Below are 17,940 nucleotides of genomic sequence, written 5' to 3'. Positions count from 1 at the left end.
CAAGTACTTGTTTAATTCATTTCTGATGATATGTGATTTCTCTGAAAAAATCTATCTCAGATTCCTTTGTCAAGTAACTTAAAATCTTTTTGTGAGAGCTAAGATCCTTGTTTCAGATGCTTGTCTAGTTATGAAAAAGATTTTGCCTGTTTTGCCTCAAAACTGCTTCTTGGAGACAGTGAACATTGAGACTTAAGATGTACCCTAGGTTGAAGATGGATGGGCAATGCTGTTCATGTGAGGAATGACTCTTGCATATGCTGTAGACTAAGTATAAACTTTAGGGGGTTTATTATGTTTGAGTAACAGGAAAAATAGCAAGCTTCTTACAGACATTTTTTTCCTTTTTTAAATTAGTGAACCTGAAGGTCAGATCCAACTATATGTTGCATTTTCTGTCTTATAATTATCATATATATAATGTCCTGGAGAGCAGCCTCCAGTCAGTGACATCAACAGTTTACATAGCAGTTGAACTAAGAATAACCTTAGAGAACTGACCCGTATCAACCTCTTAACAGTGTAAACAGCCTGTAGCTCACAACAGTTTTCTTTTTTTCATGATCACAAAAGGGCCTCAATTGGATAAAAACTGAATTGTGTTCCCAAAATACCAAACTACTCTGCTGAATGTTCACTTGATTAAATCTCAGAAGATGAGAGAAAAAAAAACAACAGAATAATAAGACTATGGGAAGAATGATTGGTCCCTTGTAAAAAGGAGGATGAGACAACACTGAAAACTGCTTCCCTAGAAGAAGAATGTGAGGAAGACACATGATCAGTGGCATCAGCTTTGAAGAGAGTACTTTCAAAAATATTTGTCCAATTGCACTTCTACTAAAGACAATTGTAAAGGAAACCCAATTCAGAGCCGTTTCAATGATCCTAACCTTGTCCTCTTTCTATGCACTGATTTGAGGCCATGATCCACTTGACGTCAGTGTGTGTCTAGCAATGGACATCTGTGGTTGTAGTGCAGGTCCTGAAGTCACATCCTTTTTCCCTTTCCTTCCTCCCCATTTCTGCTGTTCCATTTATAAATGAGTTCCTCAAAGAAGGGCTGAGGGGTGCAGAGGAGTTCTGGGTTGTAGTCAGAACATTTGGAGACAAATACGCAAAGAGATAGCAGAAAGAGACAGAAAAAAAATTTCCTTTATCATGCGAGAACACTATCGGAGAAGTCAGAGGGACTGGCTAACTGTGGTTAACAGAGGCATTTTGACAAGGGTTGGAGGGGCAAAATTACCTTTTTTCTCCACTAGCTCAAGAAAATGGGCATTCTCCTTTGTGACCCAAATGCTGGCTGTCCCAGAGAAATATGCTGTGTTGTACTTTTGACTTTGACAGCTAAGAGGTTATTTTTATGTTTAACTTATCTGGCATCTTTGGGACAACTCTACAACTCCCTCTGCATCATCCATGCACCCTGGATTTCTTTGAAAAATATTTATCACTAAACAAGTAACACAACAGCAGTCTGTATGACAACCATTGGTGCCCCAAAATGGGTAAAAAAAAATATAAATGTTAATAATAAAAAACAGAAACTCCTTGAACCTCCAATATTAAATAATAGCTTATGCCTGTAAATTAATGATTGACAGGAGTAATATGATCATGTACATGGCTACCTTGTGCAGATACATGCCTCTGATATCGCTTGCCCTGGAATTTTTATTTAGTACAGTCCTATCACAACGTTGCCTAAGTCTGCAAGGCAGATATTGGGTCCACCTGCACATCTGCGTGTGGGACTCTCGATCTGACAGAGGTTGCTAGGCAGAATTCCAACACCAACAACTAACAGAGAAGGGAATTAAGGCAGATATTCAATGACCTCTAGTTTTAATGGCTTCATAAGTACTTAACTCATGTCAATGTCAGAAAGTATAACGGATAATTATATTTCAATTTGTCACGGGAGAACATTATGCTAGTCTAAGATATTATAATGTGAATTGGTTTTATTTTCATTGTTGGAAGTACTACTTTGCTGCTGCCAGTGCAAAACTATTTTGAAAACTTACCTTTAAAATAGCCAGTTGAGTTACCTTTCTACAGTTGTATGCTTTTTAATAAAATAAAATAAATCTGGAAAACTTGAAAAATAATTTAAGGAGAAAAATCTTTCAAGTTTCACAAAAACAGTAATTCTCCACATCAACCATATTTTCTTAGAGAACTTCCATCCTGTGCAGCTACCGCTGATAATGACTGACTTAAACAGTCCTTACCTATAGCAATTGCATCTCTGTCCAGCACTTCTGTAGCAATGAAGTGCAGGGCTATTAATTTTGCTTTTTGAACTCAACCAGCAGTCATGATGGTAGAAACAGCTAAATTATTAATGCCTTCACTGTCATTATAAAAGTTCTCGTTCCTCATTCAGAGCATGGGAAAAAAATCATCATCTGGCCCATGTCAGAAAGGGAACCCCCCTGCGGGGACAGGAACAAGCAGTTACGTGTGGGGAGAGCAAGCAGGAACCTCATAAAGCAGGTTTGCTGCCAACAGAGGAAATGTCTGTTCCGCTGACAGGTAAATCTGCTCACAGAGGTCCCTGCCCTTCGCCTCCTTTCCTGTGCAGGCACTCCTCCCACCCACCCCCTTCAGCCCTGCCAAATGCTGCCTTTGCTCCCTGGGTAGCAGGTCACACTGGTGAGCTGGTTATTGTTTCCCAGGCCTGGTTTCACCTCTTTAATTTATCTTCTCTGCCTCCTCATCTATCTGGACCTGTCTTGGTTGAGTTGAGAAACCAGAAGAGCTTTTCAAAGCCACTTATGTGGAAATTGCCTTGCCCTCAGGGGCACTGTGGGAACCGCATGGAAGGATCATCAGCACTTCAGAGATCTTCTGGACTCTCTCAGATAGTGGTTTCATGGAAGCTGAGCCATGCTGCTTTTGGAAGGAGGTCATCTCCCTCCCTTGCTCCCTTCTCCCCAAACACACATTTCCACTTCTTTCCCCCTCATCTGCTCCCTGATGCATGGACCCACCCTTTCCCTTGCACCAGCTCCAGCTCTTGTCAGCCCCTTTGGCTAGAACATCTGCTATTAGTAGTTAGGATTTATCTCTGTATTGTATTTAGCTTTACAGCCTGACCATACAGCTTGTGTGGGCTCTGGTCCAATGCTTGGGAGTCGGAGAAAAGAATGGCCCCCACAGCCTCTTGCTATACACTCAGGGCTAGATCCTCAGCTGATAAAATTATTTCAGGTCCCAGTGGTTAAACTGAGGGTCTGGCTCCAAGTCTCATTGCAAGTGCAAGCAGGGTGTGTGTCTGTCTGTGTAGCACACAGAGGGTGGGGAAGGGTGGGACGTGAAGCTATGGAATGTTTCCATAAAAAAAACTGTAGCTCGCAGACATTGCTTATAACTGGTATGTTATATATGAGTGCACTAGTATGGAAACTGAAAATAGTTTTCAATAATAGTGATGATCAGCAACACATCTGGACTTTTCTGTCTGCTAAATGCTCTTTTAAATCTTGAAATGAGAGACACTAGTGAAGTAAATGAGCAAGTGAATCTGTTTGGTACTAACTGTCCTTTTCACTGTCAGCTCACGTTCTGCAGTTGCTCCTCTAAAGCTCTCCTAAGCCTGTTAGTATCAATAATAAGGTGTTTTTCAGGCCCATGCTGTCTGATGCTGTTATTACAACTGAGTTGTTAATGCCACTGGAGTTCAAGGTCTTTGTCTCTTAGCATGAAAGTGTTGTCTACTTTGTTACAAAGATTACAGTCATTAGATGTTGTGAACCGATGCCAACAGAGGCTAGAGGCTACCGGCTGTCAGGATGTTTCCAAAACTTTCCCCTGCAATGTTGAGGGCTTATTGAATGAGACCGAGGGCTCACGTGGTGCTTGCCCTGCGCAGAGGAACGGCCACTGCAGGACTGTATTTTAGGCTGGAGGTTAGAATACCACCCTCGCCACCCTCACAAATTGCTACTGAAACCAATGTTTATTTTATGAATTAACTGGTTTATTAAGGGTTAAAAAAGGTTTAGGGAAAATATAAAAATGGCAAATGGCTACCAGGTATAGATCAGGGAAGTGATGTGTCCTTTAGGGAGGTAATGCAAAAAGTACTATGCTCTTCAGATGTTCTCTCCGAGAGAGGGTTGTGGATCAAAGGAGAGGGAGGGAGAAGAGCAAGCCCAACAAAGTCCTCCTTAAAGAGGTCGCACTGTGTGTGCAAGAATGGGAAGAGGAAGGTGGCTTGTACGGAGTTGTTACCCTCCCGTAGCAAGACGGCTTCTTCTCTAGCGGCAGAGGCGGCAGCGATAGCGTGTGGCCCTCCCAACAGGCAGCAGCAGCTCCTCTTCTTGACTGGCAACTACGGCAGGGTCCCGAAGTCCGTGGTTTTGGGGGGGCAGCCCCTCGCAGCTCGGCAGCAGCAGCAGCGGTTTGGTTTCCCCAGCAACCGGCAACAAAAAGGGGAGAGAGGGTGGCTCCGGCCCTGACCCCGATGGCTGCAGGTAGGACCCAGTGCTCCAGGGATCAGAACCCCAGCACACAGGGGTCAGAATCCGGGCACGCTCACCGTTAAGGCTCAGGCTTGATCCCCAGGGCAGGCAGGCAGGTAGAGTCCCCAGGCTCCGTATCAGGACAAGTCCGAGGAACAGCAGGAGGGTGTCCCACACAAGAAGCATCTGAGTAGGCCACCCTTTTCACCTGCTGAACTCGCCACCTTTTGTACCCCAGTGATCCCCCTGTCCAGTCAGTGTCACTGTCCAGAGCCAGTTAGCACCCAGGAGCCCCAAGTTAGGGCAGTAACTAGTAGGGGCAGCACCTAACTTCTTCCCCATCCTTCCTGCCTTGTATCACACCTGTTGTTTTGCTTTCAGTTGGCCTTGAGCAACAGACCTGTTTTTGGTCCGTTAGCTGGGTATAATCAGCAGAAGGCCTTTGCTGACTGAAAGGCATTTTGTTTAAACGTATGTGGGGAAGAAGAAGAACTGTTTGCCACATTAGGAAGCTACCAAATACATTTGAACCTGGAGAGAAAAGTGTTAAAGTGAAAGCATTATTAATACCATTTAAAACCCAATAATTTTCATATATAACAGCTGTAGGCTTAATGGAGTAAGTCCAGCTGTTAGATGCAGAGTCTGAGAAAACAGGTCTGCATTAAGTGAGTCAGACTCACAAAGTGATCTGTCAGTACCTGCCAGTAGTGTCAGACAGCTACTGAGCCAAATCCAGGTTTCTGTAGCAAATTATACCTTGGATTTACTTGAGAAAACTCCTTGCAGGTTTAAATCCTTAGCACTGAAATCCACAAGAAAATGATCCTTTGTTCTAAGTGTGAAACAAAGTCCACTTATCTGCGTTCCTAAGGCTGGAATTTCAGCAATAGAGCAGAAACTGAGAAAGGATTTTAAAATGTGTCATGTTCTGTACAACTGCTATCAGATAGTATGGGCAGAAGAAACAACAGAAACTGCTGGGTTTTTATCAGCTTACAGATACACGGGCCATAAAATGTAGCAAAGACCTCCTCTGACTGTCCTCAGGGTTCTCTGTGCATCTCCAGAGAACATCATGTTCTCAGAAGTTTCTCTGAAGATGCAGGTACAGGTGCTTGAAGATACTCTAGCCATTTTTGCGTCATTCTGAAGTAAGTAAAATCTGAACAGAGGGTTGGTACTATTTTGGAGACAAGTGCAATGTAATAACAGTAATTTGTTTTGAAGGGAGGGATAACACTGCATATAATTTTGTGAACCATACTTGGACAAAGGAAGAGCTATGTGCCTTAAAGTGCTAAATATTATCACCACGTTGCATTTTTAACACCTGAGTATACTTGCAAAGTGCAATACACATCTCCATTGAAGGAGGAGAGCATTAATCCACTGCTACAAAGTGGAGTGTGTTCATTCATGCAAGTTAATGCAAGTCCCAGATCCCTGAGGTGTGGTTGATGTGAAATGTCTTCTAGGCACAACCTATTGTCAGTGCATTTTGCTTGTGTTGCCTGTCCCTCAGAGTGTGGACTAAATTCCATACTTCATTTCTCTTGGCTATGTCCTTCATAAGATTCTGATTGCAGGTCGTATAATTATGCACCTAAAGGGAGCTGGAAGGTTTATGAGATGAGATGGCAGGCTAGTTGAAGCAGTAAAACTAACTCACAATCTGTGTGTTTCACTCAGCTCTTTTGAATAAATCAGTCAAAGAGGATTTGGCCATTATTTCCACCTGAAGCCTATCATTGCACTATTGCTTGTTGTGTATTTGATTGGCTGATTGGGAGGAACAAGAGCTTGGGAAATGGTTAACCAGAGCATGGATTAAGTTATTTTGAGTTACTCCAAGGCATCCAAAAATTGAAATTGTAATTAGAGAAAGTGGGAGTAACAGTATTCATCTAGAGCTGCCTTTTTCCAGAGTCAGTAAATTAACAGGCTAATGGCTACAATAGATCTAGTGATGTGGGTTTTCAGAATAGCTTTTTTTTTTTTTTGCTTTTTTAAAAAATATTTTTATTTTTCTCAGTTGTTTGACACTTAGGTCACCAGAAGATACTTCTAAAAGACAAGGGTAGAGCATGGTTTTTAGTTCAGTTGACAGTTCCTCATCTATATGGTCAGGAAGAAATCAGTCCTCTGACTGGCCTAAAATTTTACTCTGCTAGATATGTGGGAAAAGTCTTATGTTATTAGAGACCAATATCCCCTCACCACTGGGATACTTTGCAGGGACTGGGATACTTTGCAGAGAATTTGAAATAACACTGAAGTGGAAGAAAGTATATTTCAGTCAAATAACTCAGATTATTTACTCATTACACATGAGACTGGCAGCCAGGTTGAGAATCTGTAAGAGGTGAAGGGAAAAAAGGGAAGTTCAGTGCTGACAAGTGAAGATGAGGAAATAGAGGTGATGGGTTTTCATGTTTGTTCTGCCTTATATTCAGAGAGGAGATTTGCTGCTTTTTAAGTCCATTCATTTTTATTCCAGGCATTCTTAATAGACAGGTATGTGTGATGAGATGCCAGTATTTATCTACTCATTACCAAAGCTCATATGCTTGCCAAGCATTTATATTGAATTAAATTTCTAGTACATATTTTTAAAATATCCAAAGTATCACTTTAAAAAAGAGAGAGATTTAATTTTGCTTTGGAAGCAACAGTGAGTTTGCTTACTTTGGCAGTTTTGCAAGAAAGATAAAGTACTTAGGAAAAAGGAACCTGTGCAAATCCATGGTCTTAGATCTTCTTCATAAAAACAAATTTTTCACCCAGCTATATTTTCAGTTGTGCTATCTAAAGTTAATTGTTTGGTTTGGCTCTGTGAAGTTTGTGGATTGGTCCTTTGCATTTTTTCACCAATAACATGAAGTCACAAAGCAGCTTTAATAATCTCTGCAATAATAACACTTTACAAATTATTTGTGCAGCTGTTTCACTAATCAAATTTATTTGCAGTTTAAGTACAACCAAAATGCACATCTATAAACATAAGTGAGAATTGTTTACTTAATGCTTTCACTGGGTGTATTTTTGGTGCTAAATATCTACCTATTTTGTTTTACAGTATTACCACTTTTTGCAGATTTAAAAAACAAAATCAGAAAAAGAGAGCACTGTAGATTGATTATACTCTCATATGTAGAATAGAATCTGCAGGTAGTCTCAATCCTGCTTTTGCAGAAACACTTCTTTTTGAGTGAGCTTTGCTAATATAAAAGAGAATCAGGTCTCACAGCATGAGTTGGTTTTTTTGTTGTTGTTTTGTTTGTTTGTTTGTTGTTTTTTTTCCCCCCTCCTTATGACTGGAATAGCCATTGCAAAGGTTATCTGAAATTAAAATGACCTGTGCCTTCCCAAAGAAAACGTGTAAAAAATGTCTTCACAGCACTGCACAGAGAGAGCTATGGCGTAGTTACCATTGTTTGTAATGGTCATATGAGAAGCATAGTGCATAATGGAGCTACTTAAATTACTTAAGATTACTACTTTAATTACTTACTTTTTCAGGTTTGTAAAATACTGATAGTTTTGACATCTATCAATAAGTATTTGCAAATAGAAATGTGGGAAATGTTTAGTTTGCTGATTGCTGAGCAGGCCCATGGAAGTGCCTGAAGCTCAAAGTGAAAATGCCCTGTAATGCATAATAAATCCTGCAGCAGAAGGTTTCTTAATTTTGAAGCAATCTTTGCAAAAGTTCTCTTTCCAGTGTCCCCTTCCTAGACTATAATACCCTTCTTGAGAAAAATGCAGTTCTGAAAGAGGAATAGAAATACCTAACCCAAAATATTTGATGTTGTTAAAGGTGGTTTGGAGAGTACTCGGAAAGAAAACGAAGATTTTGCCACAATATTGTGCCAATTAGAAGTTTTCTCTGTTCCCAGTAATCCATATTCTTTTTGAAAAGTCCTGCTGTGCTATGAATATGACATTTTCATCTAGGCCAAATAAAATTTGTTGTATAGCAATGACAGTCACATGGCATGCACAACAATCATCATTGTCCATGGTGAGATGCAGTTAAACAAAATACAACTCCCTTCTTGCAGTAAGTAGTAGAGATTAGTAGTAGACTGGAGCTATTCTCTTTGCCAACATACAAATACATCTGGGGTCAACTGGATCTTTTAAATTCAGAATATTGTAGGAATTAAGTACATTTCTGTGTTCATGTTATTTTGACATTTCTTTATCCCAACAATTTAGTTGAAGATTCACACAGTACTCATGTAAATTGTCATAGGTGTTTTCTAGTATGTGAAAGGACTTGATTCTCGCTAGAAGAGAATGAAGTGACAGGGGTTTTTTTACTGTATATTTACAGTATTATACACACAGCCTTTAAATTTTGAGTCCTTCAGAGATGTCATTACATGTAGCTGTTTTGAAACAAGTTGAGGAGTTCCCTTTCTGCCAATTTAAGCTTATCCCATCATTACAAAAATGTCTGTGACTGGCCACAAAGGCAATTCTGAGTCCCGACCAAGCTGTTTCAGACTGATGGATGCTTACACCGTGTGGAGTTGAGGAATGGTAACATGGTCACCATATATGTGACTCCAGGCTAAGAAGTCTAAACATGCTGTATAACTGTAAATACATGTTATCAGAACAGAGGTGTTTGTTTTTTTTTTTCATTCAGAGTCTTTATGCTGTGGCTCTGCTGCTGGAGATTATTTAAGAGATGATCATGCTGTTGGGAGCTATGTCCACTGGCTTACTAACAACTATGCCAGCTTCTGACACTCGGCAGTGAAATATTGATCCAAAAAGGGAGTTTGCTGAATATTCATTTAATCACCAGACTGGAAAAAGAAAAAATATTTAATTTTCAATAAAACAGCAAATACACACTATAGTGTGTACATGTAGGTGAGAAAGACCATCCTTGTATTTTTGTCTCCATGCACTATGAGAATGCTGCTTCTACATTAGCCTGGCTACAGAGATGCCGTGATTCAAATCCATAGCTTGCTCTAAGCTTGAAAACCATTGTGCAAATGTGCTTTTTGTAGTAATTTTTCCAGTGTCATATCCTTGATGATACTAAATATCTCTCTCTGTGAAAGGCAATTTCAACCCATAAGATTGGATTGTTTTGTTTCTATGGAGTGAGAACAATGATTAATGTGGCTGTAATTTAACCAATTTTCTGTTAATGTTTACTTGACAAATTTTATTAGGTCATGTTTCAGTTTTAATCTTATCAGAGGCCATGTTCAGAGTCTTTATTTCCAAGTTCTTTTCAATAGTTAGTAAATAACTGACCAAACCCAATTCTTTGCCACTTTGCAGCTTGTGTTGTCATTTGCGTCAGTAAGAAGCCAGTGTGCAATGCTATCATTGCAACCTGGAACATTTTACAGATGTTTTTCTTATGATGAAGTGAAACAAATGACTGTACAAGGCACCAGGCAGGGCTCATTCCCATTTGGCTGTTTCAGTCATGAGACAACTTTTTCCTTCCCAGTTGTAGCTGTCCTAGGTGGTTCTGTACTGAGAAATATTAGAAGTGTTAAGCAATAGATGACAAATGTCCTTTTGGGATGTCCCTGCAGAGATCATTCCTTCCAAATATCCAAGAACTGGGAAGTGGAGAGCAGTCTCAGTCATTTCCTTTTAGGTATGTGAAGAATCAGATTTACATATTTTGGCAAGTGACACACTTGCTAAGGCTCATTGCATGATCCAGGCAGTGAAGGCAAGGGCTTTGGAGCATTTGCACAAATGTATCATTTTATCCATACTCAGATCAAATTCCTGTGTCTGGAGATGAGAAGGCATTTTTTGCTCATATTCTGCATCTTAGTTGCCAGTGTCCCACAGGCAAGCACTATGATGTGACTGGAAGCTTGTCATCAGAAGAGATTTATGTCACACAGAGTGATATGGATTGCTGAAATACAGTAACTTGTGAAATTAATTAATTAATTAATCTCTCCTGCTTATTCATTTCAGTGCCTGTGAATGACTAATTACTAGATATTGTGATCCTGTATGCTGCTTCTTCCCTCCATTCTGTGTACTAATTGGGACACGAAACTATTAAATAGAGATTTAATCTAAGCTGCAGAATTTATAAAGCATTTATTATTACATACAATGAACCAGATAATCTAGTAATGCAGCCAGCTCTTATATCATGGGTGGAGAAGAGAAAGATTACTCAGAAATGTACTGCAGCAATGCTCAGCTGATAAAAGAGTATTTTAGAGATGAGCCAAGAAGAATTTTAATAACCCAAGGGAACTAAAACTGACTGGAAATTCTGGGTACTGAATACGCTGTGCTGTGATCAGCAACAGAGACTCTTCTTCCAATAAGCAGCTCCATCATATTCAGTACCCAGAATTTCCAGTCAGAAAAAACAAGAGAGGAGCTTTGTACAGAGTATGATGTCTAATGAAGACTTGTCTACATCACACACAAAAATTAAAATAATTTCTGTAGAAGGAGTAACAGAGAACTCAGAAACAACGAGCATCAGGAGAAGTACATCTCTGTTTCTTATTGGGTGTAAACACACTAGTGGAGTAAGCTAAGCTTCTGAAGTTCTGTGGTTAGAAGGTTTTTAGGTTTTGGCTTGTTGTTTTTTCTTTTCCCTTTGAAAAAAAAATAAATTATTTATTACACTAGCTTGGCTACTCTGGAGCCAGCTGTACTGTAAGAAGCTGTTTGGATAGGACTTGGGTTTTATGGTACCATACTAACCAGTCTTTCTGAGGTGATCTTGCTGTCGATTAATAAACAGGTCTTTCAAATTGTTACTAATTTAGAAAAAACAAACAAACAAACCAAAACACAACATACAACACAAAACCCTGACATCTTTGTCTTCATAAAATATGAGAAAGGACAGTGCTGGTGAAAGCAGTAGGGTGCTTAACATTGGATTTAATTTTTCAATATGAAGTAACTTTTTTTTTTTTTTTTTAAATACTGCCAAAAAATCTCACCTAGGGGAATAGGAGCTGCAATACAAGAGTTTGTTTTCAGACTGTACTGTAACAACTTTCAGCAGTGAGCCAGATAAAACCACACAAGCTTAAGTTGAAGTGACTGAGCCAAAAAATAATTGTCATAATAATATACCAGGTAGTCAGATTAATAATGATAATTTCTTTTTTCTCCCACAGTGCTGTTTATTTGCCAGCAACCAGACTTAATCTTTGCTTTGCCTGTCACATGTTTTGTAATAGACCATGGAGAAAAAAGTTTTGTTTTTTGGTTTTTGTGGGGTTTTTGTTTTTTTATGAGAGTTACTCTGCAAAACACTGGACCTGATTTTCATTATGATCAGGAAGCGTAAATAACTTGTACTGTTAATCTGGACTCTCTAGCAGGATGGACACATTGTCCATTCAGTGCCTGAAAGGTGGAAATGTCATTAATCAATTAAATACAGGATTTGCCTTTCTGTCTGAAGATTTCTGAATAGTTTAGAGAGTAGCTTGGAGAGTTTGCTTGTGGAAGAATTGATTCACATGTTTATTTTAATTCTCCCCTAATTAATGACTACCCAACTATGCTAAACTGTTGTTGTGCTCTTTTCTATGTTTTGTCTTCTCATCCAGAATTACACCCACAGTCTTCGTTAAGCAAAAGGCTACAGACTTCTTGCTTTACAGTGTTTTAGTTTTGTTTTTTTTTTTTTTTACAGGAGAAGCACAGATTCTTTCGATAGTTTCATAAATCTGTTTTTTCTTAATCACCTTTTTAGGGACATTGGAAGCCACTATTGAGTCACAGTAAAACTTAAGTGTTGAATTTGTGCTTTTAGTAGGGAAAACTTCCTCTGCAGAGAGGGTAGGGATGCAGGAACGGCCGCCCATTGCCACCTCTGTGAGGTAAAGACCTCAGGATCCTAGAGTTGTTGCTACTGGGTGCTTCCCTTAATATGCCTCTATATTGTCTTCATTTCAGCGCCGTGCCCTGGGGATATACCCTCACTTGATGGTTGTTGATTCAGATCTCAATTTGTCATTGAAATTAGAGTAACTGAAATTAATTGTAGCAATTCTCTACACTGTCACCAGAGCTTAATACAAGACAGTAGTCAAATTCAAGGTTATATCAAACTTTCTACACACATTATAGTTGCTACCTATCAACCATACAGATGGCTTAGCGTCCACATAGAAATCAGTAATGGGTGCTGTCTCACTTAAAATGAGAGTCCGTACTGGGACCAGTGCTATTTATCAATGTTCATCAGTGTTCAGTTGTTTATCAGTGACATGGTGGGATTGAGTGCACTCTCACCAAGTTTGTGAATTACACCACTCTGAGTGGTGCAGTTGATATGCTTGGGAGAAGGGATGCCTTCCCTCATCTAGTTGGACTAAGTGATCTTTGAAGGTCCCTTGACAGACTGGAGGGGTAGGCCAGTACACACTGTGTGAAGTTCAACAAGGCCAAGTGCAAGGTCCTGGATTGGGGCAATGCTTAATATCAGTACAGACAGGGTGATAAATGGATTGTGAGCCACCCTGAAGAGAAGGAATTGGGTATATTAGTGGATGAAAATTTGTATGTGAGCCAGCAATATATGCTCGCAAGCCAGAAAGCCCATCGGATCCTGGGCTGCACCAAAAAAGGCATGGCCAGCAGGTCAAGGGTAGTGATTCTTCTCCTCCACTTTGCTCTGGTAAGACCCCACTGGGAGTACTGTGTCTCGTTTTGGGTTCCTTGGTACAACAGAGACATGGACATGGACTTGTTGGAGCAGGTCCAGAGGAGAGCCGTGAGAATTGTCAGGGGGCTAGAGCATCTCCTATTAGGAAGGGCTGAGGGAATTGGGGTTTTTTAGCCTGGAGATGAGAAAGCTTCAGTGATATCTTATTGTGGCCTTTCAATATATAAAGGGAGACTATAAGAAAGATGGAGAAAGACTTTTAACTGGAACCTTCAGTGGTAGAACAGGGGGCAACAATTTTGAACTAAAAGAAGATGGGTTTAGACTGGACAAAAGGAAGAAATTATTTATGCTGGGAGTGGTGAGACACTGGAACAGGTTGCCCAGGGAAGTTGTGGATGGCTCGTCACTGGAAGTGTTCAAGGTCAGATTGGACAGGACTTTGGGCAACCTGATGTAGTGAAAGGTGGCAGAGTGGGTGAACTAGATGAGCTCTGAATGTCCCTTCCAACTCAGACTTTTTTATGAGTCTCTGATAACTGCCACATCTAATCACTGTTTCCTGCTCCTACCTGTTCCTTGCTGGTATTGACCTTTGCTGCTTTACAAATACAGCATGAGTATGATGATATAAACATAAATATTTTTTCTTAAAATTAAGGAAAGGAATACCACATATTTTGCAAAGATCTGTCTTTTTTGTTTGTTTCTGATTTCTGTCAAAAAATGTAGTTTCTTTATGTCATAGACTTAATTAATTAAGAAAATTTCATACAGAAAAGTGCTTTGTGAAAGTAAATATTACCCAATTTGAAAGTAAAAAAACCCTGAAGAAAATAAAGGTTAACAGGAACTCTACTACAACCCTGGAAAGACATGCTCAAGGATTGCAGTTATCTCATTGGCATTGTCCATGCTGGTTGCATATATTTGTAAAAGACACCAGGGAGTCATATGTAAACATTTTGATTCTAAAGATTTTCTTCATTTTCCCACAGACTTACTGCTTTCAAACAGCTGCATCCCATTCCTGGGCTCAACAGAGGGGCTTGATTTTCGAACCCTGCTGCTAGATGAGGAGAGGGGCCGACTGCTAATCGGGGCTAAAGACCACATCTTTCTGCTCAACTTGGTTGATTTAAACAAAAATGCAAAAAAGGTCAGTTTATTTTCCACAAAGGTCTTCTCATAAGTTCAATTTTGTTCCTTTCTCTCTCTCTCTCTCTTTTTTTTTTTTTCCTCCTCACTGAGTAACTGGCAGATTCACTGTACAATGTTCCAAAATTTGGTAATCTCACCTCCCATAGTTTAGACAGATTATCTTTTATAAATTGTATTTCTCATGGTATGTGACCTCCTGTAAGACTGATGTCCTGCAGCAGAACAACTACCTGGAGGAGTCCTGCAGTGCATGAAAGTAATACCAAAATATCAGTAAAAAAGACAAAAATACAGCTCAGAGTTCTTGCTTCTTAGTTTTTCTGGTCATGGTCACCTCCTCAAATGACAGTCTTCAAAAAAAGGTAGCTGAAGATAGCTCTTTCCTTGATTCCTGGCATCACTTGTTTATATTACTGTGATATTAAAGAGAGTAGAGGCAATTTAGATTATTTAGATTATAGTAAAAATGTTAGTGGCAATTAACATTTGTATTAATATCTAGAATTAATAGTGGCAGGAAAAGCTTCCATGTGGATCTGCTGTGCTCCCTTGCCCACGCCGTGTCAATGTGTTAACTCCAGGCAATAAGATAACAATTTTGCCTTCAGTATTTCTAGCAGGTATGATGAGCTTTTACAAGCACAATCGACTGCTACCTGTTCAAAACAGACACTTGCAAAGGAACATACATGAAAACTGCTTTCCTACTTGTTAGAGATACCCTACTTACTGAAGAAAATTTAAGTTCTCAGCTTTGTTTGATATTTTCTTTAAGGACCAGGAGGAAGTTTTAAATTACCATGTTTTGCTGTCAGCTCTGAAGAGGTAACTGACCCTGAATACAACTGCAGTGCAGGGGCTTAGTAGGTGTAGCAGGACACATTTTTGTCCCACATATTTGAGCTCAACACTTGCTGTTGTTGTATAAAAGAGATACAGTGCCAGGCTAAATATCTTCTTTCTTATTTTTACGTCTGCAATGCTCCAGACGCCAGTTTCCTTAAAGGTCAGATTTTGAGCGTTTCAGGAAATGTAATCACTGAGATGCTTTATTACACACTTAATTTACATCTTCCATCTCAGTAGTTTACTCAAAAAACTTCACCTCCTTGGAATATTCCGTTGATGACAGTGTCATTCAGATTTTTGTATTTCAGATTGATTTCTGGTATAGAATTTCTGTAAAAACAAATTATGTTTGTGTGAAAAGCAGATTTCTGTTTCTGTAGGATGCTGCTCACCTCCTGAGAGATGCTGAGTCCTGTCACCTCCCATTATGTTGAGCAGGACTTGATGAGTTCAGAGCTTTCTGGAGGTGGCAGCACCCTGCATGATCCAACCCTCCATCCAAGCTGGTAACATTTTTCCTTTAGCCAAACCACCACTGATCATTATGGATGTTGTGCTTTCCAAGAAGAGCAGAACACAGATGGAGCCAGTAGAATTAATGTGCAATCAGACAGTGCCATTTAATAGAGAAATGCTAGAGCAGACTCTTGCTTTACTTTTTAGTGGGCCCTGTTGCAATAGGACAAGGGGTAATGGTTTTAAAGTAAAAATGGGGAAATTCAGGCTAGATATAAGGAAGAATTTTTTTACAAGGAGGGTGGTGAAGCACTGGAACAGGTTTCTCAAAGAGGTGGTGGATCCCTGGAAGTGTTCAAGGCCAGGATGGACAGGACTCTGAGCAATCTGATCTAGCTGAAGATGCCCAGCTCGCTGCAGGGGCATTGAGACAAGATGACCAAGGGTCCCTTCCAGACCAAATACTTTTGTGGGTCTATGATTTTACTATTTGAATGAAAATACGCATTTGGTAAGCTGAGTAGATAATGGATGCCTACGTATCTGAAAGAATGGAAATAAAATTCATAACCACTTGTATATCTGGACTAAAGAAATTATTATCTGAGATTCAAATACTTCCACTTCTCAGTTTAACTATTTAGGTAATCTTTAACTTTTCAGACAAAACACTGAGGCAAAGTATATTTAAATAACTAAAACTGATTGAAAAGCACCACAAAGCATTCTGGTGTACTGATTTCCAAAGTTTCTTAGGGCATTCAGCAACTTCAGAAACTTATCTCTTGGGTAAATGCCCAGGTAATACAAAACAAGATCACACAACTATTTCTGTTTGGTTTCCCTGCACTGGGCTGGTAGAAACGTGTTTGGGGAAGGAAGAGATGAGATGAAGGAAGTTGTGCGAGAGGTTGTGCATAAATCTCCATCACAGACAAAGTTTCAGTGCTAAAGGATACTCTCCAGTAGCAGTGAAGTGTCAGAAAGCAGCGTTTGCCGACGCTGTGTTTAGATTGACCAGGGTTTGGGTTGGCACCAGGCCAGACGGCTCACTTCCAGGCTTTCCCGCTGCAAGGAAACCACACATGTTGGGACTACAAGGGTCTGAAGTGTGTGCTTTGTACTTCTCCCGAGTAAGGGTTGTCTGGAAAAAAAGATACCTGCTTATACACAGCCACTAAAATGAGAAGTAATTGATTAGAATATTAAGTTTCTGCCTATGAATGACATGTTTCTTAATTACTTTGAGGGAGGAGGGTTAAAAAACAGCAAATTGAGGCTGTTGAGAAGTGTAAGAGCTTAGAAACTAGAATTCAGTATTGTGCGTAGTTTGGGGGAGTCTTTCTTTAAAACAAAACTGAACATTAACTGTAGAATGCTCTGTGCTGGGTAGATGAAGATTACTTTAAAAAAGCTCTCAATTTCAGATATTTGTTGTACTGGGAACTACTTATACACCAAAAAGCCAAATCAGGATCAATCAGGATCCCAAAAAATTTACTCAGGGAAAATCCTCATCTGTGAATATAATTGCTTGGCAAGATTATTTTGTAAAGTCTGATGCTCTATTTTCAGATATTTCTGAAGTAGTACTCAAAGAAAGTCCCAAAGCATTGTATCCTTTTCTCTTCTTTAATGTATACATATATGTAATTTAATAACTTCCTTTTTACAATCTCATTATTTACCTAAATTAGTTAAATTAACTTACGTGTATTAAGTTACAGTTTTATTTCCTGGTATATTTTTCCTGATGAAATAAATCAATAGTTCCATTTTTTTAAAATTATAGTAGTTTTTATTCAATTTATTATGTAATTGGTTGAAAACTTCCTTAGCTGACAGCTTGAAAAAATCCATCCAGTTCCCTGTGCTTGCAAAGCTTATTATAAAAAAAAAAACCAGTATGTGTCATACCATAATAGAAAACTCCTCCAGAATGAAAGACAAATGAAGAAGGCTAAAATGGTTGCACTCTGCAAATATCTAAAGCTCAGCAGAAGATAAGTAATTGTCTTTCTGTAGCAGGGATGTAATTTCTAGGAACTTTCCCTGAATAGAAGCCTCTAGTTCCTATTGCAGGAATAGCATTATCCAGTGCCATAGTCTTTCTTGGAAGATCCTGAGATGCCTGACAAGTATTGCAAGCTATTTATAAATTGGAGGATTTGTGATTCCTTCCTATAAATAAAATAAAGATGTTCAGCAAAAAGAAAGCAGAAAAGAGCAGCAGCATACATTTATCAGGGAAATGCAAACATGGACAATAAATCTGAAGCCAACTTTGTCATAATCAGTAGAAGTGTAGTGTAAAATGAAGAAACATGTTTAATAGTATGAGAAGCTGGAAAG

The 17,940-nt window shown here is 39.3% G+C and overlaps 1 protein-coding gene across 3 annotated transcripts in view; it reads left to right on the top strand.

Annotated features, from left to right (window-relative positions):
* SEMA3D (semaphorin 3D) overlaps positions 1 to 17,940 on the top strand; it is a 144,902-nt gene that overhangs the window by 52,081 nt on the left and 74,881 nt on the right. For all 3 annotated transcript variants that reach the window (XM_051640420.1, XM_051640400.1, XM_051640410.1), the window contains one exon: positions 14,121 to 14,281. In XM_051640420.1, the coding sequence (XP_051496380.1) occupies positions 14,121 to 14,281 (161 nt within the window). The remainder of the gene's footprint in view (positions 1 to 14,120; positions 14,282 to 17,940) is intronic.

The sequence above is a fragment of the Apus apus genome, chromosome 1 (assembly GCF_020740795.1).
Source record: "Apus apus isolate bApuApu2 chromosome 1, bApuApu2.pri.cur, whole genome shotgun sequence".
Classification (NCBI taxonomy): domain Eukaryota; kingdom Metazoa; phylum Chordata; class Aves; order Apodiformes; family Apodidae; genus Apus; species Apus apus.
This window is presented reverse-complemented; position numbering and strand designations above follow the sequence as displayed.